At 32.2% G+C, this 27229-nt stretch overlaps 2 protein-coding genes across 3 annotated transcripts; one reads left to right on the top strand and one right to left on the bottom strand.

Annotated features, from left to right (window-relative positions):
• Window positions 1-466: 466 nt before the first annotated feature.
• On the top strand, window positions 467-8786 carry LOC110109693 (common plant regulatory factor 1). Of its 2 annotated transcripts, XM_020840887.2 has the most exons (12): window positions 467-795; window positions 1886-2029; window positions 3878-3922; window positions 4050-4145; window positions 4538-4618; window positions 4958-5109; window positions 5202-5259; window positions 5343-5391; window positions 6501-6706; window positions 7067-7144; window positions 7244-7369; window positions 8147-8786. In XM_020840887.2, the coding sequence occupies exons 2-12, from the start codon at window positions 1973-1975 to the stop codon at window positions 8357-8359; spliced, it is 1161 nt and encodes a 386-aa protein (XP_020696546.1). In that variant the 5' UTR covers window positions 467-795; window positions 1886-1972; the 3' UTR covers window positions 8360-8786. The 2 variants fall into 2 exon arrangements, with proteins under 2 accessions (XP_020696546.1, XP_020696548.1); XM_020840889.2 differs by lacking the exon at window positions 1886-2029.
• Window positions 8787-11829: 3043 nt separating this feature from the next.
• LOC110109687 (exosome complex component RRP41 homolog) lies at window positions 11830-16994 on the bottom strand. Its single transcript, XM_020840878.2, has 11 exons — window positions 16888-16994; window positions 16743-16789; window positions 16553-16613; window positions 16311-16349; window positions 15843-15910; window positions 15676-15754; window positions 15563-15599; window positions 14448-14564; window positions 14271-14356; window positions 12874-12963; window positions 11830-12051 (listed from the first exon to the last, which is right to left on the bottom strand). Exons 1-11 carry the CDS (start codon window positions 16942-16944, stop codon window positions 12004-12006), a joined length of 729 nt encoding a protein of 242 aa, XP_020696537.1. The 5' UTR covers window positions 16945-16994; the 3' UTR covers window positions 11830-12003.
• Window positions 16995-27229: the final 10235 nt, after the last annotated feature.

The raw sequence follows: 27229 nt of genomic DNA, 5'->3' as shown, positions 1-27229 counted from the left end.
GAACTGAAGAAAAGGGCGGTGCAATGAGACCACGATGTCATCGAAATTATCCAATCCCACCCAATATCTTCAACGAAAGAGACGTAAATCAACATCATTTGAGAGGGTATTTATGTAAAAGATGTTAAAGAAAAACTATAAATCCCGCGAGAAGGACGGACGCAAATAGAGATTCCAAACTGGTTAAAGTCCGCACCACGTCAGCCACATGACAAGGAAACAGCTGGACCGGGAACACCAAAGCCGTCACCGCGTCGACCGCTGAGCCGGCGACACGTGTTGCCAGGAAATGAATCTACGCCACCGGCTTCAGAAACCCAGTTATTTGACTCATTAAAACGACCCTCTCTGTCCGCGAAGGTTAGAAGCACGTCAGCATTGGCTCCCAATTGCCATATGGAGTCGTCAGACGGGTCTCCGCACATTTAAAAGTCAGCCAGCGAATGCGGGTATGTTTAAATGGACACGTGTACGTTGACATGGCAGTTGGCTTGGAGCCCGCAGCTCCTCTCTTCCTCGCCTCTTCCACCCTCACCATCCCGTTCTTCTCTCCCCGCTCTCTCTCTCTCTCTCTCTCTCTCTCTCTCTCGCCCTTTGGCAAGAAATCATGGTGGGATAATAACAAGAGCTAGCTAGGGTTTGGTTAAGGAACGAAGCTTCGATTTTTGTTCGCCGGTCTTCTTAAATGTTTTTCAGTTGAAGTTGTTTGTTTACTGGCTAATTCCCTGAGAAGCGCCCTGAGGCGATTGCAAGCTATGGTGTTTTTTTCTGGAAATTTGGTACTGGAAATTTAAGGTAATTTAAATATCTCTCTTGGTTCCTAAATTTCTTATAGGAAATGCTAGATTTGGTGGCTATTGCTTCTTCAAGATCTATATTTAGCTGTCTTATCTTACTTTTATTAGGGTAATTACATGACATATCGGAATTTAGATGCATTCTTGGAAGATTGAGAAGAGAGGGAAAACACGAACAAGTAATTTTTAGAATATCTGGATCGTGGTCGTTTCCGGCGGGTGAAGGCGCCTGGCGAGTGTTAAAGGAATGGATTAATGGAATTAGAATTGCCATTAATTTTGGGGGTATAGATGTCCCTTTCAGTTGAGAAGCCTACAGGGGATCTCGAGGATCTGGCTCCCCTTGGTTTTTAACCTGGAAAGTATTGGTCTTTTCGTATGGGATAAAGACGTGTTTGCCCGTGCTTTGTTTTAAAACTCACGTTGGAGCTCTTTTGCATTATTGTCCGAATGAAATTTGAGTCGAGAACCAGAACAAAATATATAGATAATTATATTTTTATGGTTATAAGAAGAAACGTACCGATTTGCTTTGTTTAAATTATTCCTTAATGTGTAATCATGTGCCAGGATTACTTGCGGTTTGTATGTTTGAATCTCAGATTATGGAAATCCTTTGTAACCCAAGACTGTTTGTTTGGAAGGAAAGGAAATGAAATGAAATGAAAGGAAAGTCAGTTTGTTGTTTGATGACTCATCTCCAATCATTTATTAGAGCTTTTCAATCCCTATTTTGTTCCTTTTACTTGAATTCTTGCACCCTAGAGAGCTTGGCTAGGCACTTGCAGTGAGCCTATTTCAGCCAGAAGCATGAGATGTTAGGCAAACGAGTCTAATTATTTGCTAATCTCTCTGACGGCGAGTCCTGTGATGTCCTATTTTGCAGATTTATAGGTGTCTCAAGAAGATTTGGTCATGTTTGTCAAATGAACGTTGGATTTAAAAAAAAAAAAATTCCTATCGGAAGTAATTTACATCCTAAACTGATTGTCTTGGAAGATATATTTGCTGCTCTGCTCTGCTCTCTCTTTCTCTATCTCTCTCTCATTTGTAGCTTACAGACTATGTTTTTTTTTTCTTTTCCACAGCTTATTGGGAGAAATACAGCTGCATCATATAATAATAAGAACTGTAGTAATAAACCAAAGACCGCAGCTCCTCTTCTACTAACTTCTATGGGTGCTAACGAGGCTATTGCACCTTCCAAATCTGAGAGGTCGCCTTCAGTACCGGTGAGCATTCCAGAGTGCCATAGCTAAAGCCACTTATTTTGTGTCGTCTGTTTGGGAAAGATGCCTATTTTCTTTCAGTAGCAACAGCATAACGCATGTCACGCATGTCTCCATTGTATAAATTATTTGCTTATTGATACGCATTTATGCTCAATATTTGTTTGGTGATGTGCAAAATTATTTTCTATTAACTCCTCCACATATTTGTGTTTGTATATCCTATTAGGAGTTTTTTAAAAGCAGACATTATCTTTCTAAAACTTTTTTTGGGAAAACTTTATTACTATTTTTTAAAATAGCTTTTTAGTATAAAAATTAAATTTTTTGTAATAAAAAACTATTTTAAGAATCAGTAAGAAAGCCGTCCCAAATGAAGCCTAAAACAAGGAGGCTCTCAAATCTCAATACATGGAGCTCCCACAAATGTAGCATTCAATGAGTGTTCTCGTGTGCATCCATATATTCATATTTGAGAAGGTGATGCCTTCATGACTTAAACTTGGGACGTGCAGAATAGATTGAAGGCTGTTTAACCATTGCTATGGGTTCATTATGACAAATGAGTCGGATGATTATACGAAAAGAGGTTAAATTCTAACTATTTCCATAGAACATTCTATGGAGCATTATTGACGACTGTAATAGCTAAAATCTGAACCCCATTTAAGAAAGAAATTAGGATAATTAGGTAAGAGAGTAGGCTTAAAGGTATGCCAAGCCACTTGAAGTACTGAGTTGATATATTAAATTGTTCATTACTTCAAAGAGGATATCTACTGAGCAGAACAACTATTATGACAATTTGTAATGTGTATTGCTTGAAGCAGTCTTTTATTTTTAGGCTTACCACATTTATTGTTAAAACTAATATTCCCAACTTTTTTTTACTTTATTCTAACAATTATCATCATTTGCCTTATCCCAACTATTTAAGGTCAACTCTACGAATCCTCAATTTTCTTTAATTTCTGATAAGTGTTATATGAGGTGTTTAATTCATTTTGAATAACTTCTCTTGTTTATAATATCAGTTGTATCTGATTTTTTTTCTAATTCTTTGACATCAATTTTATAAACTCATCTAGCTGGTAAATTTTCTATCATTCATTGCACATATCCAAACAATATATAGCCTTCTATCACATGCAAGGTTTAGGGGGGCTTGGAGGGAAGCCTTACCCTCACATTGTAGAGGGTTTGTTTCTATAACTAAAACTTATTATATTCAGTTTATAATGGAGAAAACCAAACATTGCCGTGGCCACTCCTGTTTTTTTTTTTACTTGCTTATTTTTGTGCCATAAAACAAAATCTTTTTTTGTTGGAGCTTCTTTTTTTTTTCTTGCATCGGCGATGTTGCCCTTCAAACAAATGAGGAATTCATCCAAAGAGCTCTCATCATCGATCATATTGCCCCTCAAACAAAAGAATTTTTTAGCTCATCAAAGATAAATTGCCAAGAGCCTAAGTGCCGTGAGAGTCATGTGCTTCTAAGTTTTAATGTGAAACTAAACCGCATGAACTACTTGATTCTAGCCGAATCATTAGCTCTGATAGCACTTGCTAGTGAGTATTAATCAATGGAAGCCTAAAGTTAGATCAAATATACTAGTGTTCAAATTTATTTTCAACTTAAAACCTTAAACCTTTGAATCGGTTTAGAATCTGATTTGCATGTTAGGAGATGCACGAAATGACAAAACATAAAGATGCAGCTTTAAAATCTTGTTTGGCAAGCGTAAATCCATTGGTGATGGTTCACTATATTCTTAGAAGAATCATCTGAGACTATGATGAATATATGCTTTTGATTATTGAGTTTTGATCTTTTTTGTGGCTCCATTGCAGGAACAACCTTCAGTCCGTTCATTTCCTGATTGGGGATCCATGCAGGTTAGAGTGTAATCTGCGCTGGTCCTGTGCTTAGAATAACATCCATTAGTGTATTTTCTGCATTGAATGATTTTGTAACCTATGGCTTTGTTCTTGACATATTACTATTGGTTCCCGCTTTTGTCAGGCATACTATGGTCCTGGAATTCCAATCCCAGCTCCTTTTTTCGGTTCGCCGGTAGCTCCTGGTCATGCTCCATACCCCTACATGTGGAGTCCTCAGGTATTTCATTTTCTCAATTTTATGGTACTAACTTAGCTACTTGAGTATGATTTATTATTCTGCTCTGCCATTTTAAAACAAGAAAGTAAGGTGATTTTTTGGGTTGTAAATCTTTTTTCTCATTACTTATAAGTCTTTTTATGGAGAGCATTTTGGTCTAAATTGGAGGGGGTTGGCTGAGGATACATTTACTTGTAAAACCAAGAGAAGATATACTAATAAATCTAGGTTTTATTGAGTTCTTCGAACTTGGTGTTGATTATCTTAGCATTTCTAAGGATGCTGTATTGTATTTAAAATATGCACGTAATCTTAAATTTTGAGAACTTGGATAGAATAAATTAATTTACTGCATAAACTATTTTTTATCGCTGACATTTTAGCTTCTTCAGCCCATGTTGACACCTTTTGGTGGACCATACACAGCAATCTACCCTCATGGAGGAGTTTACTCTCATCCCTCAGCTACCCATGTAAGTTTAAAGTTCTTTTGCACTTGTTGTGCTTCCCTTTTTGACAGATAAATGAGTATGTTGATATTACAGCTTTTGAGTGTCTACTTTATAAATTTAGCGTTAAGTTTTTTTTTTCACCTTCTCTTAGAATCAGGGACTAAATAGAATGAATGAAATTTGCTACGTGTTAGTTTAATTGGTACAATGACGCTTGATTTTTTTAATATACTGATACATTCTTCTACATGTAATTTTATACAATATTTTCATGGGACCATTTTTCTTGATTTCATCGCTAACATGCTCGCACATATTCCTGATCATTACTATTTTCCTAATCTTTTTGTTGCTCTGCAGATATCATCTCCTGCGAACCAGGAAGTGTCTGTCAATCCCTCAACTAATAAAGAGAGAAGCACAGCTAAAAAGATTAAAGGGATTGATGTGCCTGTAGCGTCCAATGGAAATTATGATGCCAGTGCAGGCTGTAATGAAAACAGATCAGAGAGGTTTTTACTAGTTGAATCAGACCTAATTAATTCCTTTTGGACGTAACCAGACTTGATTAACTCACCTCTTTTTACAAATTTTACTTTTACAGCGACGAAAATGAAGATGAAGGTTCAAGTGAAGGAAGTGCTGGGAATAGTGAATCAGGAGTAATGCTCTTAACATATAATTAACCTGGATTATTGCAAATTTCACGCTTCATTCCTAAATAATTGTTATGTTGGGCATCCAGGGAAGTGAGAAGCAAAGAAATAGAAGCTCTGAAGATAAATCAAATTCAGGTGCGTATAAGTCGCATTCTGTTCATCTTGGGTTGCAACGACTAACTCCATCTCATTGTGCTTGATTTGAATATAACGAAAGGAAAATAAGATGACAGAACTATTGAGTTGTAAAGAAAGTTGTATAATTCAACGGATCAGAATAGGTTCAATGAGATGGGGCTCATTGCTCAGCTTGGTTTGAGTCGATCTCAAGTTTCAAACTCTACATTTTATTAGCTGCTCAGTTGGGTTTGAGTAGATTTCAAGTGTGAAGCTTTACATTTTTCTGCCATTTTATACCTTTAAGAACTATCTATAACTTCTGCCTACTATCCTTTTGTGAATCAACGAAGAAAAAAGGAAAAAAGTTTCTCATTTTTCTTTTCAATGAAAACTCTTTTTGTTTTACGCTATTGAACTTCAATTCTTATATTAGTTCATTCTTTGCTCATCTTTTTAGTCACCTGTCGCTTGATGGAATACATAGCCTGAGCTCCATCCTACTGCTGTAATGTTATTTTCGTTAAATTACCTTAAAACTAACCTAAGTGTGAGGTCAGGAGGAATCTCATTCCAAAATGGCTTAGATGTTTAAAGTTAGGTGACATGAAGTCTATTGCATTTGAACGTTTGATCTATAGAAGGATAGGCAATCTTTTAGGGGATGTATGGCTACAAGCAGGATTATACTTGAGCAGGTTTTAGTAAATCCTGCATTCCAGATTTACTAAAGCAGTTATTAGTAAATCTTGCATTCCAGATTTGGTAAATCTTGAGATGATTAAAACTTGAAAACTGTCTGTCATACAATTAATAAATCTTGTTAAATACTGATAAACTGTTTTTGAATATTTGTTTCAGATTTAAGATTTGTAGGAGAAAAAACCTTAAATCCGTAAAATTTTGTGATGATAGGATTTGATAAATGGTAAATTTAATCCCGCTAAATTTTGTGATGATAGGAATTGATGAAGCTTAGATTTAATCAATAATGGAGCTGAAACAAGATTAATCAGAACAGTACAATTTAAAGACCCCAAAATTCTGTTGTATATCTTGTCTAAAATAGGATACTAACAGCCCTAGCAAAGTTCACAGGTTGATTATTCTTTGTTTTATCATTCCAGGTGGCAAGAATCTTGATATACAAGCTAATACTGTTACTGGGGCAACAACAGATGTACTTCCAACTATTTCATTAGGGATGACCACAAGCCCTGGGGCTGTTGCTCCTATTCCTTTGGCCAATCTGACTCCAGGAATGGATTTTAGGTCTTCTACTGTCAGTAAACAGAAGCCTGGAAGTGAACTAATTTTATCAACTAACGCTATGGTATGTACTCGGTGTTCTGTGAATAAATGATCTTCATTTACAAGCACTTTTCCTGCTGATTGTACGAATACAATATTGACAGAAACAAACTTTTCTGCAATTTTGCCGCCCTACTCATTATTTGTTTCTCATCCTTTATTTTACATGCATAAGCATACCATTTTATTTTTATTTTTTTGCTTTTTCTTGTTCCATTTGATCATCCAGAGGCCTATTCCTTTGAATGTAAGGATTACTTGCTCACTAGTCTATGCAGACAGTTATTGAAGTAGTAATTTGTTTCATTGATGTTAGAAAAGGAGCTTAATGCTAACTTTTAAATGTATATATCCGTGAGTATTATCATTAAATCTGTGTCAGGATGAGAGGGCATTGAAGCGGGAGAAGAGGAAGCAATCCAACAGAGAATCTGCAAGAAGATCTAGATTAAGGAAGCAGGTAGGTTGGAGAAAAATATAGAGCATTTTTTTTATTGGTGCTTTCGATATTTGATATATTTCTTGTCATAACTTTTCCTTGTTTTTCACCCCCTTTCAGGCTGAAACAGAAGAACTAGCCACCAGAGTTGGAAGTCTTAGTGCGGAGAATACTAACCTCATATCTGAAATTACTCGGCTGACTGAAAGCTCTGAAAAACTTAGAATAGAAAACTCTGTTCTAATGGTAATGAATCGATTCTCAAATCTTTAACTCTTTAGCTTTTGTACTTTAATCATAGCTTTAGAACTGTAAGCCGTTATGATCATAGTTGTAAGTTGGGAGACATTGCGTCAGTGAATTCTTAAGTAAATTAGTTTTGGAAAGTAATGAGGTTTTGTAAGAAGCCATCACTAGGAGCTATTGGTTGTGAGATTTAGTCATGATCTAGGCTAAACCTTTCTAAACAGTCTTTATAGCCACATAAACTCTAATACCTTCTTAGGTTTCGTTTGAGACAGCTTTATTCTTGCTTTCTAAAACAGCTTTCTAGTATAAAAATTTCTTGAATTTGAAATTTTTATACTAGAAAGTCATTTTAAAAAGCAGTACAAAAGCTATCCCAAACGAAGCCTTAATATGTTTTTTTCTTTTGTTTTAGGCTAAATCCTTGTAAAGTCTTGGGGGAAGTAAACATTTAAGAGATTTATACCGCTTCTCTTCATTGTGTCTACTCTCCTTAATCTAAATTATAAACTTTGAGTGGTTGTCAATTAGTTTATTAGGACTAAACTAGATTTAGGGGGTGTTTGGCTACAAGTTGGATTTAGAGGAAGTAGGATTTTGTAAATCATAAATCCTACTTCTTAAATCTTATTTTCCTTTAATTTTAGGCTCAATCATAGACCTAGTAAATCCTAGGAGTAGCAGGATTTAAGAGATTTACTCCATTTCTTATTATGCCTCTTCTTTAATGCTCTCTACTCTTTAAGTTGATGGCTTTCATTTTGCTTTGGGTTGCAGGAGAAACTGAAGATGGCTGAACTAAGACAGGAAGAAGAGCTTTCCTCTGATAGAATATACGATGAAGAAGCTCCATCTATGGTGATAGAGAATCTTTTGTCCAGGATGGACAGCTCCAGCAACATTGAGGAGGAAACTCTTGAGAATTCCAATGGAAAACTGCATCAGCTACTTGATTCAAAACCTAGAACCGATGCTGTCGCTGCAAGCTGACCACAGTTATTTAATCAACAACTGGATCTGGGTATGATGATGAACAACTCATCCTAAAATTAGTTCTAACTTTTAACCAATTTGTAGGTCATTGATCAAAGCAGACAAAGGGACTGATCAAGTTGGTTTAATTTCTTCTCTTTTATAAAATAAAAAGAGAAAAAATAAAAGCTGAAGTTGTAAGATCCATCATGGTGTTTATCTTTTTGAAACCCATGTTGTTCGTGACCCATAACAACAGGTCCTGCTGATGTATACTGAACTTGTAAGAAAGCTTGTAATGAACTAGAACTGAACTCAATCGTCATGAACATGGTAAAGAGTGATATATGTACATCATTTTTAGGTCGGTAAATTTTAAAAAACATTTTATATATGAATTTTATTTGAGAAGTGGGAAATGGCATTGGCAAAGTATTTTGATGTTCAGTTTGTGAAATATCAAAATTTGGACTGTTTTTTAATGTTTTTTATTTTTCTAACAGTTATTACATTGTCTGTTTGTTTATAATTTTTATTATTATTATTTAAAATTTCGATGATAGAGTTCTTTATATTTCATATATGAATTCTGCATCTACTTTTATATAGAGTTACAGTCATCCCGAATATATCCATAATTAATTGTATCATGGATTTTAGGAGAAATGCATGAAATTGCATGCATGCTTTCAATGCAGACCACTTGAATGCCAAATTCAACAGCCACACCAATAAGTTTTTTAGTTGATCAAACATCTCACCTAACACTGCATATATATAGCCGTTGGATGAACACTGAATGTCTTCTTTCCCTCATGTGCTTGTTAAGATTTTCCTTCAAAGCCTGATTTATTTTCCTTTTCCTTTTTTATCATGTATTTTTTTCATTCCTACAACAACAACAATAACATCAAATTTTTTTTCCCACTATGTGGGTTCGGTTACATTAATCCTTTTTCGCCATTGTGTCCTATTTAAAGTCAAATTCTCATTTAAATCTAATAAAGAAAAATCATTTCTAATATTTCAAATCAAGTCTTTTTAGGTCTATCTCCATCTTTCTTAACATAAGTCAAATCTAATACCTAAACTTTCCTAACCGGGTCATCGGAAGGCCTCCGTTTAATGTAACCAAACCATCTAAGGAAACTCCACTGGAGCTACTCCAATCTTTTCACGTATATGCTCATTTCGTATCCTATCTCTAAGGGTAAAGCCACTCATCCACCTAAGCATACATATCTCTGCAAAACTTAACTTAGTATTATGCTTCTCTTTTAATGGTCAATATTCGGCACCATAAAGCATTTGCAGGTCTCACCACCATCTTATAGAATTTTCATTTAAGTTTGAAGGGGACTTTTCTATCGCACAATAAGCCTGATGCATTCCTCTACTACAACCATCCAACATGAATTCTACTGATAATATCCCCATCTATTTCACCATCACTATGAACAATAGATCCAAGATATCTAAAGCGTGTATTCTTATTAATGACTTGATCGCCCAAAGTCACAATCCGCTCATTAGGTCTATTGCTACTAAAATCACACTCCATATATTCAATTTTAAATCTACTCAGGCGAAAATCTTTACTCTAAGATTGACCTCCATAATTCAAGTTTACCTTCAACTCTCTCTCTCTCTCTAGTCTTATCAACAAGAAGAATATCATCAACAAAAAAACATACACCAAAGTACATACAACAAAATACATCCTCTTGCAAATGTCTAGTGACAACATCCATGACTAAAGCAAAAGATATGCACGGCCTTGATGTAATCCAATCGAAATAGGAAATACTTGGTCAAACCACCTTGTATTTGAACACAAGTAAGCATACATATCTTTAATTATTTAAATATGAGCATTGTTAACTCCTTTATTTTCATTTGTGATTTTTTTAAATTTCCTGCAAAGTTGTTTTTTATAAGCTTTTGCTTGAAGAATTAGTCAAGTTATTAAAAGATGTTATCATGTTGTTATTTACAGTCACATTTCACATGGGGTCATTTAGGTTTCATTTGAAACAACTTATTATTTTTCAAAAAAAAAAAATTAATTCAAAAAAATTGCTTTAGCAAACACCTAAAAAAAAGCTATCCCAAAGGAAGCCTTAAAGTATGCTGGGACTAGGAACCATCAACATTAAAAAAATTCCAGCATTTTTTTATGTGCTCCAATAGATAAATTCCATAATTTATTTTATTAGGAGATATCCTACATGCTTCCAAAGCAGACTTGCGTGTTTTAAGACTAAAGAAAAATTGTCTTTAAAATCTTTGGGCTTCCATAGGCATTTTGAATTATGAATATTAAAAGATATGAGCTTATTATTTTAGTTGCGTTGAACAAAATTTCTAACCAAACGTCATATTTTCCCACCATTGGTAAAACCAGGTAGGAATTTCCTTTATGATGGTATCTTTCATTATCAAGAACATTCATAAATGTTGGCATTTTAAATTTTTAATATAAAAGGATTTCCTCAGATCCTATATGTAACACTAATAATTAAAAATTATATCTTAATTATATTTTATTATTATTATCGTTATTGAAATAAGTTTAACACCTAATCCTTGTGATATAAAAGATAATAATGGTACATTTATTATAGGCTACAACTTTATTTGTCTCATATTATTATGCATAATTTATACATGACAATTTGTTTAACATCTAAAATTTCATTAAAAAAATTTATATGCAAATTCAACACATCTATCAATAAAAATGATTGTCATAGTATTGTCCAAAACATCAAGCAGTTATTTGAAATAACTTCATTTTGGAGAGATAACATGTTCATTTGTAAGATTTAACACTTTAAATACTTCATGATGTTCTAACTATTCATCCAAAGATTTGGAAAAAGCTATAAGACATTAAATGCCATTCATAATTATGGACAAACCTTCTATTTAAACCTTTTCAACAATATTGATGATATAAAATGCCATTACAACTTCATGAAAAGTAGGACTTATGAATAAACCTTTCATTTATCAACATTTATATGATTCTAAATATTCTTCGGCTAGTGTTTGAGATTTTTTTTTTATTATTGAGAAAAAAATAATCATAATTTTAATTGGAAGTTAACACTTACGTTTTGTTTGGGACATTTTTTTTACTACTTTATGAAACAGTTTTTAGTATAAAAATTTTTTAAATTAGAATTTTTGTACTAAAAATTACTTTGAAAAGCAGTAAGAATGCTGTCTCAAACGAAGGCTTAGGCTTCGTTTGGGGCAACTTTTTTGTTGCTTTTTAAAACACTTTTTTAGTACAAAAACTCTAATTTTTATATTAGAAAATTGTTTTAAAAAGTAACAAAAAAAGCCATCCCAAACGAAACCCAAGTGTGTTAGAGTGAGCTCCAGCATGAGGCATGCGACAGAGGAAACCTCCCAACCATTGAGCCACCACCTCTGAACTTCACTTCATGCTTTTACATTATTAAACCTGAATGATTTGTGAATATTAAACTGCTCTGTCATCGCATTCTTTCACCCATAACACGATAGTTATAATATTTTATAATACCTCGAAAAATTCACATTCCACAAGAGTGGCAATTGAGCATAACAAAATTGTAAAATGACAACAAAAAATCTAAGAAAATGATGATATACCTTCCATCTTTGCCTTTATTCTAACTTCCCCTCATACATTCAAGTTTCTTTGTGTTCTCCAAAAGAACCTGGACATAAAAGATATCAAGGCAGAATACTTGTCAATAAACCTGCAGCACCGAATAAGGTAATTCATTTCTCAAAAAAAAAAAGGTAATTCATTTCTGAGAGAACCTAAAGCAGAAAAAGGTTAAAAAATTGGGATAAAATATCATGAGTAAATATTAGTTAGAATGAATCTTATGGTTATTAGATTTACTTCAAGATAAACATAATACATATAAAATCAATTAAATTATATATTACACTCATCTCAAAGCAAATCCAACGATTTTAAGACCAATCCTATTTAAGAATTTAATAATAAAATCTTGAGCCAATTTTCTTCAACAAAAAACTCCATATTGTTAATGATCATGTGATCCACAGCTGCAAAAATGATGGGAATCCACCAAAAAAGGAGAAAAGATTTGTCAATATATCCAGATATGTTTTTTTATCAAGATAGGCCTATTTTTATCAAATGCGACATTAATTTCATGCATAACATGTTATTCCTCAATATAACTAAACTATTAGATGAAACAATTAAACTATTAGAAAAATAAAACTAATTATTAAACATTCCCAATTATAATCGTATTATTTTGTCTATCATGATTGTATAAGTTTAGTAGGAATTGTTTAATAACTTATTCATATTCATGAAAAAGCACATGGCATGTGAAATTAAGCAGAAGTGAAATAATAATACTCCCATCCTGATATAAAATATATTAAGATACTTAATAAAATTTTATTCCCATACATATCTCAGACTCTCAGTAAATGAAAAGGTAGAGCAGTAGAATGACAAAGGAAGGATTGCAAAAAACTTGAAAGATTCTTACTTCCCGAATATAATTTGCTATTGCTTTGCATCCTTCTATGGCAAGTTGCAACACATCTGTAAACATATCTACTGGTAATTTCGCATCCATCTGTAAATCAATTAGTAAGAGTGAGCTCCACATCAGATAAACAACATTGAAGCTTATGGACAGTAAAATAATCTTTTTATTTAAAAAAAAACTAAAAAATCAATGGTTAATAACTAATTAGGAACTACAACAATGGCATTTTCTACTCATGGCTTACACCAACTGATGAGTTTTTTTTTTTATCTTCTTGTTTACAAGCTATAGTCATCAATCATCATCACCATTAGCCTTCTCCCAAACATTGTGGATAGGATTTATAAATATTTATTTTTCATTCATTCCTACAAAGTATAAGTTAAATCTATTCCTTGCAAATCATTTTGAACAACTAACTTCCATGCTACCCTTCTTCTTGATCCTCAATATTGATTTTATCTACATATCAAATAGATGCATATTTTGTCTTTCATTCTATATATCCAAATCACCTAAAGTTATTTTCAATTACTTATTTTTAATAGTTGGCACTATAATCAACTCTCTAATATATTCATTTTTTTATTTTATGTTCCTAATTTTGTCGCACATCCATCTCAATACTCATATTTTTGTCATGTAAGACTTCACAATCAACTACTTTCTTACTATCCAACACTAGGATGCATACAATAAAGCCAGCCTAATTTCAATTTTCTAGAATTTGCTGTTTATGTTTTCATAATATACTTGCTCTTATCACATAAAATCTTGAAGCATCTCTTCATTTTAACCACTCAATCATCAGTTTAGAAGTTATGTTAACCCATTATTTATAGTAGATTCAAAATATTTAAAACTATCACACTTAAATATTACTTAACTTCTAATAATATTGATAAATAGCTATTAATATCATATCCATAAAAATTAAATATCAAATACCGAATTTCAAAATACACAATCCAATCACATATGACAAATAGCACTTTGCCCTCTGTGATAATCTCACTTATGATGCTTCGTTGTTTTTCATATAGACTACAATTGCTTGGAAATTCCGTCATAAGCATTACAAAGGGCCTATATAATGCACGTGGCCCTCACCAATGCAGGCCCGAAAGAGAAGTTGATGCACACAACCTTACTTCTACAGTTAACGTGGTGTTTTAATTCTTTCCTAGAAACTCCATATCACAATGGAAGCAGTCTTACTTAACTTACCATTCCTTCTCTATAATATTTATAATTTTCAGCATAAATTACAATTATTTGCAAGTACAGAAGTTCAGCAAAACCTTGGTCCAAAAGATCAATTAAAATTTGAGCAAAACACGCATGCAACTAAAGAAAAAAAAAAAGTCAATCATCAATCAGCAATAAGATATCACCTGAAGCAGAGTCACTTTATCCATCTTTACTAATGTGCCCACGGTGACATCTGGACCTCCAGCGCTATCTTCAACATAGTTTAAATCTGAAGATTGAAATTCAGGTTTGAACCATAAGATTTTATAAATTCCTTTTCATAATGATTTAAAAAAATAACTGAATAAAACAAGTCAGACCCAGTAAAGGAGTGCTACACAGATATCCAGCACTACAAGACGTGACAAGATCACGCATTGGAATCCCAGCATCAGCTAATGCTAAAGTTGCAGCGTTGATACATGACGACCTCGTTCCTAAAGCAAAACCAACTTAGTGTCAAAGGATGGATTTATTATTCTATGCGGAGTCCGAACGGCGTCCAGAGACTAATAAAAATGCGCCACATCATCCCATTGCTCAGTACCTAGCAGGGTACCCGCGTTCGGTACCCAGCACTTAACCGGACGTCCGGTGTCTGCACAGATTAATAGCTCCAAAGGTATTTTACAAAAAAAAATTCAAAGCATGGGATTGAACAGAAACTTACAAAAGTAAAATAGAAAGTTATTCTTCAATTAGATATGAATCATAAGAAATTAAAACATCATCAACATTATCATTAACTTTAATCAAATTCTCAGTTGTTTGGAGTTGCTTTATGAATCTTCCTCAATTCATAAAAATCCTTGAGGCACAAACCAAATTAAATCTTCAATATGTTATTTTTTTTCAACTTTTGTTTCATTATTCTCCATTAAAATTGAGAATATTTCATTTATTCATAGAGAAAAATATCAAACAACTTCTCCTATCATATGCATGCACTTAACTCCAGGGCTTTACTGAAAAACATACTTTAAAAATATCACTATCATATCCATCATAATTCCCCAAATCTCAATTGATACCTTATCTATCCTTAAAATTTTATATTTTCAAATTCCTAAAAGCTAACTTAGCTTTACCCTTCTTAAGTAATTACTTGCTTTATGGTTATGTTTATAATTAATATCATATTTCGTTCTCTTAATTTATCAGAAATGAAATAGCACTCAAAATTTCCATTCAATTACTCCCTGATGGAACATATCCTCTTGTTAGCAAAATTTCCACTAAGCCCTATCCCATGTCATTTAAGAGAAAAAATCCAATACAAAGTGAAGTCCGAAATACCCTTCTTGACTAAGTCCATAGACCTCATTTTCTCTCACCATAACTATTTTATCTCATTTCCCCTTTATTTATTACTCTATTCTAGAGAAATTACATGTGCAGAAAAAAATAAATGATATAAATAGGAGAAAATACATACCACCATCGGCCTGAAGTACTTGAAGAAATATATCAATCTGTTAATCATATAAAGCAGCTATTAATGTCAGATGACTATCATTTAAAGCATAATGCCAGGTTTCAGAATCTTGCCTGAGAACGCGGCATCAAATGTGTTAATATACTTGCTTCCATCGTCTGCCTAATAACTAAAGATATTTCTGTGGATCTCCTATAATACACATCAAAGTTATTTTTAACAATGTTGCTGACAAAACTATGTTATGACAAACTGTGAAAATTATTTAAGCAAGCTTCACCTGTCACCCTTGGATTTCCTGGCACGATCACCTGTGCTGAAGTTAGCCATGCTATACTCACAACGCACCTGTAAGAACATTCAAAACCTTATACATATTTAACGAATTCCAATGCCAAAACCAATTAATGCAGACTACAGAGTTAAGAGGTAGTTTGCTAGCAAAATTTAGCCAGGATTTGGGCTAAATTCTTTCAAAAAAGTTTTTGAACCACATAATCACCCCACCTATTTGAATCTGTTTTGCCTCCTGCTTTAGGCTAAATCCCAGATTTAGGAAATATTTACAAGACTCTCCTTCATCAAAATTCTAAATCTTAAGAACATCCATCAAACAGTTTAGTAAGAGTTAACTAGATTTAACATTTACTTCTCTAAACAGTTTTAAGGATTTCACGCCTCCAGGATTTACTAAATCCCACTTGTTACTAAGCAATCCCTAGGTCTACCGAATATGAAGAAACTGTACCAATGCCTGACCGTCCATTTGTTGGCCCTTATTCTGCACCTGAGACATGTCAATACAAGCATTTTATCAGCCCAAACAATTCAAAATATAATGCCCCAACAAAATCAACAGATACCATAGAAGAAATGATCAATAACGTCGGTTTCAGGCGAAATCAGCCACCAAACTAAATTTATAATTTGGAAACAAGGAAGAAAATTTAAGCAATCAGCGAATCATGGAGAACAGAGAAAAGATAAGACCTCTCTAGGTCCATACACAGCAGCGATGACCTTTGTATTTCCCATTTCAAAGAGAGCGGAGCTGCATTTAACAATGACTAAAGATGAGAACTGAACACAACAAAATGCATGTTTCGAACCTCCAATGATTCAAGAAACCAGTAAACCCAAGGGAAAGCGCTCAAGAATGCAAAAAGGAAGAAGAAGTTACCCATCAGCCTTGGCAACAACACCGATTTCCCCGCGGATTTGCCGCATCTGGAAATCAAATTATTAGTATTTGCGATTACGATCGTAGTTTTGAATTTGTAAAAAGTGTACGGCTGTATGAGAGAGAAGCAGTAGCAAAAGGTTACTTCGTTGGGGCGTCGGCCATCTAAGCGAAATCCGGTGAGAGGATTCACGTACTCCATGGCCGGAACCCTAGAGAGTGAGAGAGGAGAGGCTTAAACCCTGAGAAGCTTTTAAGTACTCATTTGAAAGATAAATCAATAAAATATTTTTAAATGAAAATTTTATGTTATATGCTAGATAGATTATTGTGTACGGACACGGAATGTGTCTAGAGATTAATAAAAAAGTGCCACATGAGTAGGTGCTCAGTACTGCACTCGGTAACGTGCTCGATACATTGGGTACTGCTTGGTACGTTGTCCGGACAGAATAATTTTTCCACATCACGAAGGTCAAAATTTAAAATTTAAAGTAAGTAATAATAAAATTTTAATTATGTAATTAAGTATAAAAATTTTAAAATATAAAGTTATCTATTAAATATGCAACTTGCTGCCAACTCAAATATGTTGACTTAGCTATCACTGTAGCAAGAATAAATATTTTTTTAATTAAACTATTTTAAAAATCTAAAAGAAATTATTAAAATTTAATTTTACCTAAATCTTAATATTTATAATTTCAAAGGTGGTGATTTATCTAGGATATCAATGCCTAGGTTTTGGGTGCCTATGATGTACCTAAGAATTATTTTCATGTAGTCATGCGATATTCTTTTAGATTAATTTGAAATCTAGCACATAGACATACACTAAACATAATATCAAGTTTGCTAGCTGTTAAATATAGTAATAATCATATGATCCCTCTATACCTCTTCTGATCAATTGATTTTTCATCTACATCTTTATTAAGCTGGATGGTTGAACTCATTGGAGTATTTATACTTTTAGAACCTACCAACTCATAGGATAATCTTTAGTCTCCTATTCTAATAGAAAATAGAACTCAGTAGTCATATCCACTACTAAAGTAGAATATATAGCCTTTGGAAGTTATGTGGCATAGTTCTTTGGTTAAAATAATAAATATTAAATTTAGGACTACCTGTAGGCCCCGTTCAATCTTGTGTGATAAAACTAATACTATATAAATTTTAAAGAATCTAATACAATACTCCATGATCAAACATATAGACATAAGACACCATTTCACTAGGGACCATGTCACCAAAGGAGAAATAGTGCTACATCATGTAGCCATTGAAAATCAACTTGCAGATATCTTTACAAAATTATGTACTTTTGAGACATTCAATATCTTAAGAACTAGATTATATGCCATAAATATTCAAGCCTAAAATTATATGCTTTAAATGTTTGAAATCTAAATATTATGTTTTTGTTTTCTATTCTATCTTTCAGTGTTGTATGTTTTTTTTTCTGCTTTTATGCATATGTTTGTTTATTCTTTTTGTATTATTCTTTAAAAAAAATTAAAATTTAAGAATCTGATCACTACTCACTTCAATAGTAAACTTTTTTCTTTAAATGAAAATCTTAACATATTTTTTTATAATATTATGTACGTAGTGATTGACTCCTCTAAAATAGTAAATGAAAAAAAATGGTGATTATATTTTTTCCACTAACTCCTTTAGTGGCATAATTTCTTTTTAAATCAAAATCTATTTCAAATTAAAAATTGGACCTAAAAGTTAAGATCTGCTTTAGCTTCATACAGTCCTCTATCTTATATGAATATTTTTTTCAAGTCAATGAATCTAGTTCAAATTTTCATAATCAAGTTATTTATCTCAATCATATGGATCGGGTTTTACTTTGTGGTTTACTCTTCCTTATATAAAAGAGTGAGTTTTTCTTCTCTTATATTTAAAAGATAATATTACAACTGAGAAGACTCTTTTTTTAAAGATTTAGAAAGGAAGTAAGTTTACAAAAATGAAAAGAGGCATAAAATGAGCCCAAAACTGAAAAGATGTACAAACTCTGCCAAATAATTGCAAGATGCACAAAGTATATTAAAAATAAAAAAATGCATAATGTGTGCCAAAAGTTGATAAAGAGGCGCAAAATCAATTCACAATGAGTTAACTTCCCTTTCTTTCAAATATTTAAATCTTAAAAAAATTCATGTGTCAATTGATATCTTTTACACTTGAATTTAAAAATCATGATTCTTAATTCATCACTTTGCAATGCTATTCTATTCAATATATTTTTAAAAAGATTTTTGAAAAGATCACGTTTCATTTTGAAAAGAACACATTTCATCTCTAATTTATTTTTTGAATTAGTTTTCTTGTTTAAAATGATTTTAACCTATAAGGAGCTTAAGCTATGGATAACAAAATTTAAATCTCTAGCCTTTTTGGGTTTAAGCATTGTCAATGCATTTTTTTCTTGAGTTTTTAATCTAATCATGAGGTAAAATTATCATTTGTTAAAATTAATTGACAATATAAAAAAATAATTTGGTGTTTGGTGTGTATTTTCTCTTTTTGCTTGATTGTTTGATTTTTGTTGTAAATTTTTTTTATTGTGATTTGATATATTTTCCTTCATGGAGCTTTCCTGGTCTATTTTTTTTCTACCTCACCCTGCCAGTGCTTTCAACCACACCTCCTCCACCTCCACCTGATCAAGATCTCTCCTTATTTTATTTTATTTTATTTTATGATCGTTGTTTACTCTTGTACTTTTTGTTGTTTATAGTTTCCTATTTTTATTATTGTTTCCCCCTTTTTTTTATGTCAAAAGGGGGAGTAGCATGTTTTTGGTAGATTTTATTTTATTATGAAATGTTTAATTATATGTTTGTCTCTTAATATTTTATGCTCTTTTGTTATGTGTTATTTTTTCATTTTAAAATAAACCAACACCTCCCCTATTTTTGAAAGAATTTACTTTGTGAAGGGGAGCTTAGGAATAGAAGAACACTTTTCAAACATAAACCAACAATGTTTTCCATTATAAAAAAAGAGGAAGATTGTTTCAAATATGGACTCAAGTTTTATGATTTGATGATAACAAATATTATTGGATTTCTTATTATACTATCTCTTTATAATTGAGTTTATTTCATATCTATTTTATCCTACTCACTAACATTTCAGGTCCACTATTCACTTGCAACTTCTATCAGCTCAAGTTTGGATAGACTAGGATTAAAGTCTGTATTTTTCAGTCTTTATGTACCTTTTATCTTTCTTGAGTCATCATGTATTTTAGTGGATCCTAAAACTGAGTAACATTGCACAAACACACTCAAGGGGGTGAGTTAAGAAGAATATGAGTTTTTTGAACTAATTGTATTATATAATTTACATCATATTGGATGATCAGTTAAACATAAAAATCATTAGCTGGAGAACTTTTGTTAATTAAGATTGATTAAACTAATCATACTGAATGATCCTTATTGTATATGATGATGATCAGTTATAATCATGAAAATAGTTGCTAATTATAATTTAGACAATATTTTAAAATTCAAATTTTGTTCTAATCGTACTGTATAATATTCATCGTACTGTATAATATATAACAATCATGCCTAAATTGATCCTATTATTAGGGGAACAATTATGATTAACTTAATTGATCAAATCATACAAGATGATTGGTGATGATTCTACTGTACAACCAGAGCAATTCATAGGACCATAATTTATCTTCGCCTACCATACAAGACAAAATACCATAGTTTTTCAACTGATCATACATGATGACCCCCCAATTTCATAATGTATGACCCGAGCGATTCAAGACACTCTTCCTTCTTCTAGAAGGAGAAAAAAACTTTGAGGTATGCTGCCATCACCTGAAGGGTGTGAAAAGCATTTAGTTCTCCGCAACACCGGGTTGGTGAAAGTGATTTATAAGGGCTTCTCCACCTTAATATGGGGGTAAAAGGAGAGACCCTTATTTTGGTGCAATACTTGGAATGGAGGTTTTTGAGGACTGGATGTAGGTCATATTAGACCGAGCCACTATAAATTCTGGTGTGTTTATTCTTATTATTTTTTCACTTTATTTTCTATAAATAACTGTGTGGTTGAAAACACTAATCTTTTTTTTATTATAAAATTAATTTTCTTTTGTATTAATTGATAAAATTGTCTATTTTTAGATATTAAAATAGTTATAAAAAGATTTTTTTTAAGAAATTTTTAATTTACCAATTCACCCCTTCCCGCATCTTGGTTAGCCTCGAGTTAGTTCTTTGAGGTTTAACAACCTTTACGAACTTTCTTTATTGTATATAAATTTTGATGAAAGTATATATATATATATATATATATATATATATTATTTTATTAGTTAGATTTTTGTAGCTCTGGTTCTCTTGGATTAATGGTTTAGTTATTTAAGTATATGTTTAGGGTTTCAATCGTTCTATTAGGTCCTAGGATTTCACATTTATCTCTCATTTTCTCTTCTCCCTCCCCTCATCTTCTTCTCTGGTAAGTGAGGGCTAAGGTGAGGGTTAGATATTTAGTACATGAACCTCATTTTGCATCTAGCGTTGCAGTACTCACCTCTCTAGTGTTATTCGACTCACCCATAATATTTTAGATTATCCCAGATTCCTCTTACCTAAGAATTGAGAAACACGATAGTGCCATATAGTACCACAGCTCTCCCCTAAATCCATTTTTAAATAAAGATAATAAAGTCACAATGCCAACTCTCCCAACCCCACAATGCTCAAAGGGCCATTTTCACTCCATATTGTTTTCTCTACCCCTTCATCAATTCTAATTCTTTTTAAGCTAATTTAAACACTACATGACTTAAAATACATAATTAGATCAAGATTAAGTGAACATTCATGCAAAATTAAGTTAGTTACCTGAGTCTCGAAATAGTAGATGTTACATATATAATAGAGGTTGGACAATGAAGGTTAAATGGTACTAGTCGAATAATGATGGTTTAATGACAATGGTAAAATGACATTAGTTGGATGGTGGTAGCTGGAATATGATGATCTGAAGGCAATAGTCTAACTTGGGTGGTCTGATAGAGCTTTAGGATTCCTCAATCCTTTGAGCTCTCTTAAATCTTAAGTCATGATCCCCTGCATACAGAGAGTGTGGGTCAATTTTTAATTTTTATAGTGGTATATATTCCAAAAATATAGTAAATATTTGGAACACTCTATCAAGAATTTTCTATTAGTTCTCTTAATTATATACACTTCATTTAGTATTTAAGTGTCTTAATGATGTTAACTAAAGTGATATTATAGTCATTTGATTTGTCATATTGAGATGCATGATATAATTATAAGCATGTGAGATTTGGACATCATTTTATCTTCAATTAATATAATGAAGTTTTCAAGTATGCTTTGAGTGTTTAATGCAGCTTGTTTGAACTTGGATCAAATCAATTTTGTTGTCATTGAGTTCATCTTATTGATATGTTTAGTTTGATTATAAAGTTATTGAAATTAGAGTTCTAATATTCCTGAATTTAATACTAGAAATTCTAACTCAATTATTGCATTGAGATACATACTTAATCAAATGGAATTTCAGGTGACATATTGATAATTATGCTAAAATGAGTACTAGACATAAAAATTTAAAACAAATGTTTCACTTGTATAGCATAAGATCTAATAAGCAATCAACTCAACATATTAATGCCACCAAGGAAGTTATCTAAAGTGTCATAATTTGAATAAGCAATAGAACACTTTATTGAAATTATTATGCTCATTGTAAATAACTAACTCAACTACATGAGTTATTCAGCTAGGTGATCAAACATCAAAAACACAAGTGAGCGTCCACAAATAATATGATGATGATTATAAAGATAACAATTTTAAATGAGAGTAAAATCAGTTTAAGCACTAATAAAAAATTTACTCTACAAAACCACATAAGAATACAGTAAATTTGGTTAAAATATATGAAAAATAACTAATCTTAGAAACAAATAAAAATTATAAAAAAGTGTTATAATTATATTGAAATATATTACCTCATACCATGTGTTTCAAGTTTTGATTTGAATCTATCTATTCTGATGATTAGTTTTTGAACTTATGTTATCTAAATTTTCACCAAATATTTTAATCAGTCCTCAGTGAAGTATACTTTAAAATAATATTTACTTCATACATTTGGATACCCAAACAATTTTGGGTCAACTAGTATTAATGTCATAAGAGATTAGTATTTTTGTAGATATAGATAAATACAAACTAATGTTTTTTTTTTAAATCCAACCATGTCATTATGAATTATTTTTTATAGATTTGTCATAAAATTTTGACCTAATAAAGCATGATTCTTAATGCATATTTGAATTAGAAACTTTCATAATCATGATTCGTAATACATATTTGAATTAGAAACTTTCATAATCAGAATCACCTGAACATCAATTTCAATAAACTTGTAGTCAAACTAAACATCTTGATGTGAGAAACCCATCAAAAATAAGAATAGTCCAATCTAAGTCCAAATCAAACACTTGAAGTATATTTAGAAATTTTAGAATACTAATTGGATGACAAAATGATCTCAAAATCTTGCATGCTTATAGTTCAATCGAGAATCTCAATGAGACAAATCACTTAAGATTGTTTAATTCTAACATCATTAAGACACCCAAATAATGAAGAATAGTCTTTGATGAAAGAAATCAATATGAGTTGTCTAATAGAGTATGTTAGATTTTGACTATTTTTATGCATTATGTCCTTAAAAATATAAATAAAGTCATACTCTCTGCATGAGAGGGACCATTGCTTGAGATTTAAGAGAGTTCAGAGTCATGAAGATTCTTAAAGCTCCATCTTACCACTATTATTCGACCAACATCGATAGAACACCACTAAGGGACCACCCTAACTGGAACATCGCCATCTAAACAATGTCATATAGAACACCGCATTCCAATTTTTGTCTAATAGCCATTGTCGATCAAGTGCTCAATTGCTATCATTAAATACTTACCCAAATACTACAATTGGAACATCACTATGACCACTTTGTCCTAGCTATGGTCCTTCGACCTCCCTTGCAAATTATTGTACTTTATTCACCATTATTTGACAATGATTCCCTGACCATTATCACTTGATTACAATTCTTCAACCTATATCACTTGACTACGATCCTTTGACCACCATTTAAATTAAAATATATAATCATTATCTTGAATTTTAAATCTAAATTGAAGAAAGTTAAGGAAGAGAAAACTTAGTTTTCATTTGAGATGACTTTTTTACTGCTTTCTAAAGCATCTTAATTTTAGTACAAAAAATTCTTGAATTGAAAAATTTTGTAATACAAAGCTGCTTTAAAAAGCAATAGGAAAGTTGTTCCAAACGAAGCCTTAGACTACTACTCCCATGAAGCTTTATTTCAAGAGATCATTTAAGTCTTTTACTCCTACCTAAACTACAAAGTTTGAGTTAGTATTGAAGATAAAGCATTTGAGAAGAGAAAATTGGAGTTCTTGCCTTATAAGGAAATACATTTATATGAAAAAACCTCTACTTGCCACTCATTCATTGAATCAAACTCTGATGTTTCATCATAGAATAAATATGCTATCATCATTATTGGAGATGTGAGATTTGATTCAAATATAATAGCACTTAGAGATAACTCTCCAGGAATACTAAGTTCTAAAAAAGTTTTGACAATCTCTCAACCATTGCTATCATTAACTAATAAGCAGTGACAAAGCCAAGATATTTTTTTTTATGGGGCCACAAATTTTTCATTTTAAAATATCCTCAACCTTTTCTATTTGGGCTTGGGACCCATATTGATGATTTCAAAAAAATATTTTGTTGGAGTTATTATTATAAAGAGATAAATTATAAAATAAAATAAAAAACTTACAAGTGAAAACACTTAATGTTTACAGTCTCCTTACATTTTTATATTTTAAAATCATTCTAAAATAATTTTATTATCAATGTCATTGAATATATATTGATATCTTTAATGTCAAGCTTTAGATAGAAGGAAATGTCCATTGATATTGGTGAGAGTTTTCACAAGAAGTCGACCAACAACTCGAAGCCTAAGGTGAACCAAGCACTTAAATTGAAGTATAGCGCAACATTGATGATTATATTTTTTTCCAAAATTTATAACATTCTAAATAACATATAATTAATAATAAAATCAAATAAATGTTATATGCTCCTTTTAAAATTTGCTTGTGCCACTGTAAACCATTATAAATGAGAATTGAGTTAATGAAGAGAGAGAATTAATGAAGCATGATTAAAATAAGAAAAAAAAAAGTTCAAAGTATAAATTATTTGTCTTTTCTAACTACCATAAATTACCTGTTTTATTATTTCTCAATTATTTGTCTCATGAAGAATATAATATGATTGATATTAAAGATAGTTGTAGAAACTTGGAATCAGACTATTGAGCCTACATCTCTATGGAATAAAGTTTTTTTTTTTTTTTTTGGGAAAATTTGGGGCCTAAGCCCATATTATATCATCAAAATGAATACAGAAAAAAAAAATGTTGACTATAACCACAACCAACCAGAAATAGTCAACAAAACTATCAGCATAAAAAATGCTGCATAACAAAAACAAACCTCTAACTTTCTATCAGCCTTAGCTGCAGAAAAACCAAAAAACATTACTACAGTGAAACAGTAAAGTAGTAAAGCAGTAAAGGAAGTTGGAATAGCTCATAATAGTAAAAGAAGATGCAACAAGTCGCAGATACTGAGCTGAAGAGACAAAATAGCAGGTTGTGAACTGGATCGGATACCGCAAAACAGAGCTCCCAAGCCTGTAAAAACTTGGACTCAGCAATACAAAATTGAAGTTCAGCATGGGGACAGTTCCCTGGTTTCCCATAGGCCGTCCAAGGGAACACAAAACACAGGAGCTTCATCATCGTCCAGGAAGGCTTTGTGAAATCGAATGGGCACGGGTGCAGCAAAGGGCCACAAAGAGATACCAACAGTAAGAAAGTAGCCAACTTACAATAATGCCATCAAATCCAGAGAATTCTCCCATTTAACCAATTTCTCATAGATGTTTCTCTTAACGTTATAAAGCAACGTCGTATGACAGTTAGAAGAGTTCCCAAACCTTCTACCATTCCTCTCTTTCCAAATATGGTAGATAATACAGCAAACAATCATATAATAGAAGTTTCTAATCTTGCCATTACTTTTATAATGCACTTTTAACCATTCAAAAACCTGCATAATAGATGGCATGAGAAGGAAACTTTTCATACCGGGAATTAAAGAGGTGAGAATTGAGAATTTGTAAGTACAATCAAAAAACAGATGAGAAATAGTTTCATTGTAAGAGTGACACAAGCTGCAAGTGCTCGAAACCATGCTATTTCTCAAATGAAGAGCATCTGCAGTCTTTAAACCATCAACTAAAGCCATCCAAATAAATATCGAATGCTTTAAAACATTTCTTTTAGCCCAGACCAGTTTGTGCCATGAACAAGATTGAAAATCTGAATAAAATTCCTTAATGAAACGGTAAAAATTGTATTTGCTATCGTTCTTCCAGAACAAACAAGGTCCAGCAACCCCAATATCAGTAATACCCTCAAGCAGATGTCTCAGGTTCAAAGGAAGAGACTCAGGGAAAATCCACTGAAATCCAGAAATGAGATCCATAAGGGGCAAATCAGGGAAATCAGTAGGGAAACCCCCTAAATACTCAGAAATAGTAGTATTTTGGAACCAGTGATCCCACATAAGAGATATAGGAGCACATTGAGTAACTTTAAACTTGAAGCAGTGTTTGACTTGAACAGCGGTATTATAAATATTTTTCCAGAGTTTAGAAGCCAAAGTCTGACTATGCTTATTCCATAGGATTATAGACCTATGGAATAAAGTTATTACGACGACTAATGTTTCGTTTGAGACTGGTTTTCAACTGCTTTTGAGTCAGAAGAAATATTCAATAAAAGGTTTTCAACTGCTTTTTTTTATTTTGTATTAAAAAAGCTATTTTTGAAAAGTATGTTTAAAACTATAGTTGAAAAATGTTCTTTAAAAAACAGAAGCAAAAAAGCATAAGCGATCTCAAATAAACTCTAAGGCTTTGTTTGGGATTACTTTTTTATTGGTTCTTAAAATTAAATTTTAGTACGAAAATGTACTAAAACTGTGTTTTAAAAAATCATGTTAATTCTACCCGCGTGACCGCATCCTCGCTCAGCTGCTGCGCCTAGCATCCGCACTCCACCCGTGTGATCGCATCTAGTGTACCGCACCTGCACTTGTGAGCCCCACCTAGACCCGCACGTTCTACAACACCCTGCTCGGATTAACCATATCCAGGTTAAATGGGTAGAGTCAGGTCAACCCGGCAACAGGTGGGTCTGGTCTGGTTTGAAATTCCTTAGCCATTTGAAAATCGCGTTGGGTAACCGAAAACCCATTTTGACACCTCTACCCT

This window comes from Dendrobium catenatum, unplaced genomic scaffold (genome assembly GCF_001605985.2).
Source record: "Dendrobium catenatum unplaced genomic scaffold, ASM160598v2 original_scaffold_59640, whole genome shotgun sequence".
NCBI lineage: Eukaryota > Viridiplantae > Streptophyta > Magnoliopsida > Asparagales > Orchidaceae > Dendrobium > Dendrobium catenatum.
The sequence above is the reverse complement of the archived record's forward strand: the minus strand, read 5'-3'. Positions and strand labels throughout refer to the sequence as shown.

Coding starts and splice junctions, on each gene's coding strand:
- LOC110109693 (XM_020840887.2), top strand. CDS start 1,973: ATGGGTGCTAACGAGGCTATTGCACCTTCCAAATCTGAGAGGTCGCCT. Junction 4,146..4,537: donor CCTACATGTGGAGTCCTCAG/GTATTTCATTTT, acceptor TAGCTTCTTCAG/CCCATGTTGACACCTTTTGG. Junction 5,392..6,500: donor TGAAGATAAATCAAATTCAG/GTGCGTATAAGT, acceptor TTATCATTCCAG/GTGGCAAGAATCTTGATATA.
- LOC110109687 (XM_020840878.2), bottom strand. CDS start 16,944: ATGGAGTACGTGAATCCTCTCACCGGATTTCGCTTAGATGGCCGACGC. Junction 14,565..15,562: donor AGTACTTCAGGCCGATGGTG/GTATGTATTTTC, acceptor GTTTTGCTTTAG/GAACGAGGTCGTCATGTATC. Junction 12,964..14,270: donor ATAAAGTGACTCTGCTTCAG/GTGATATCTTAT, acceptor ATTGATTTACAG/ATGGATGCGAAATTACCAGT.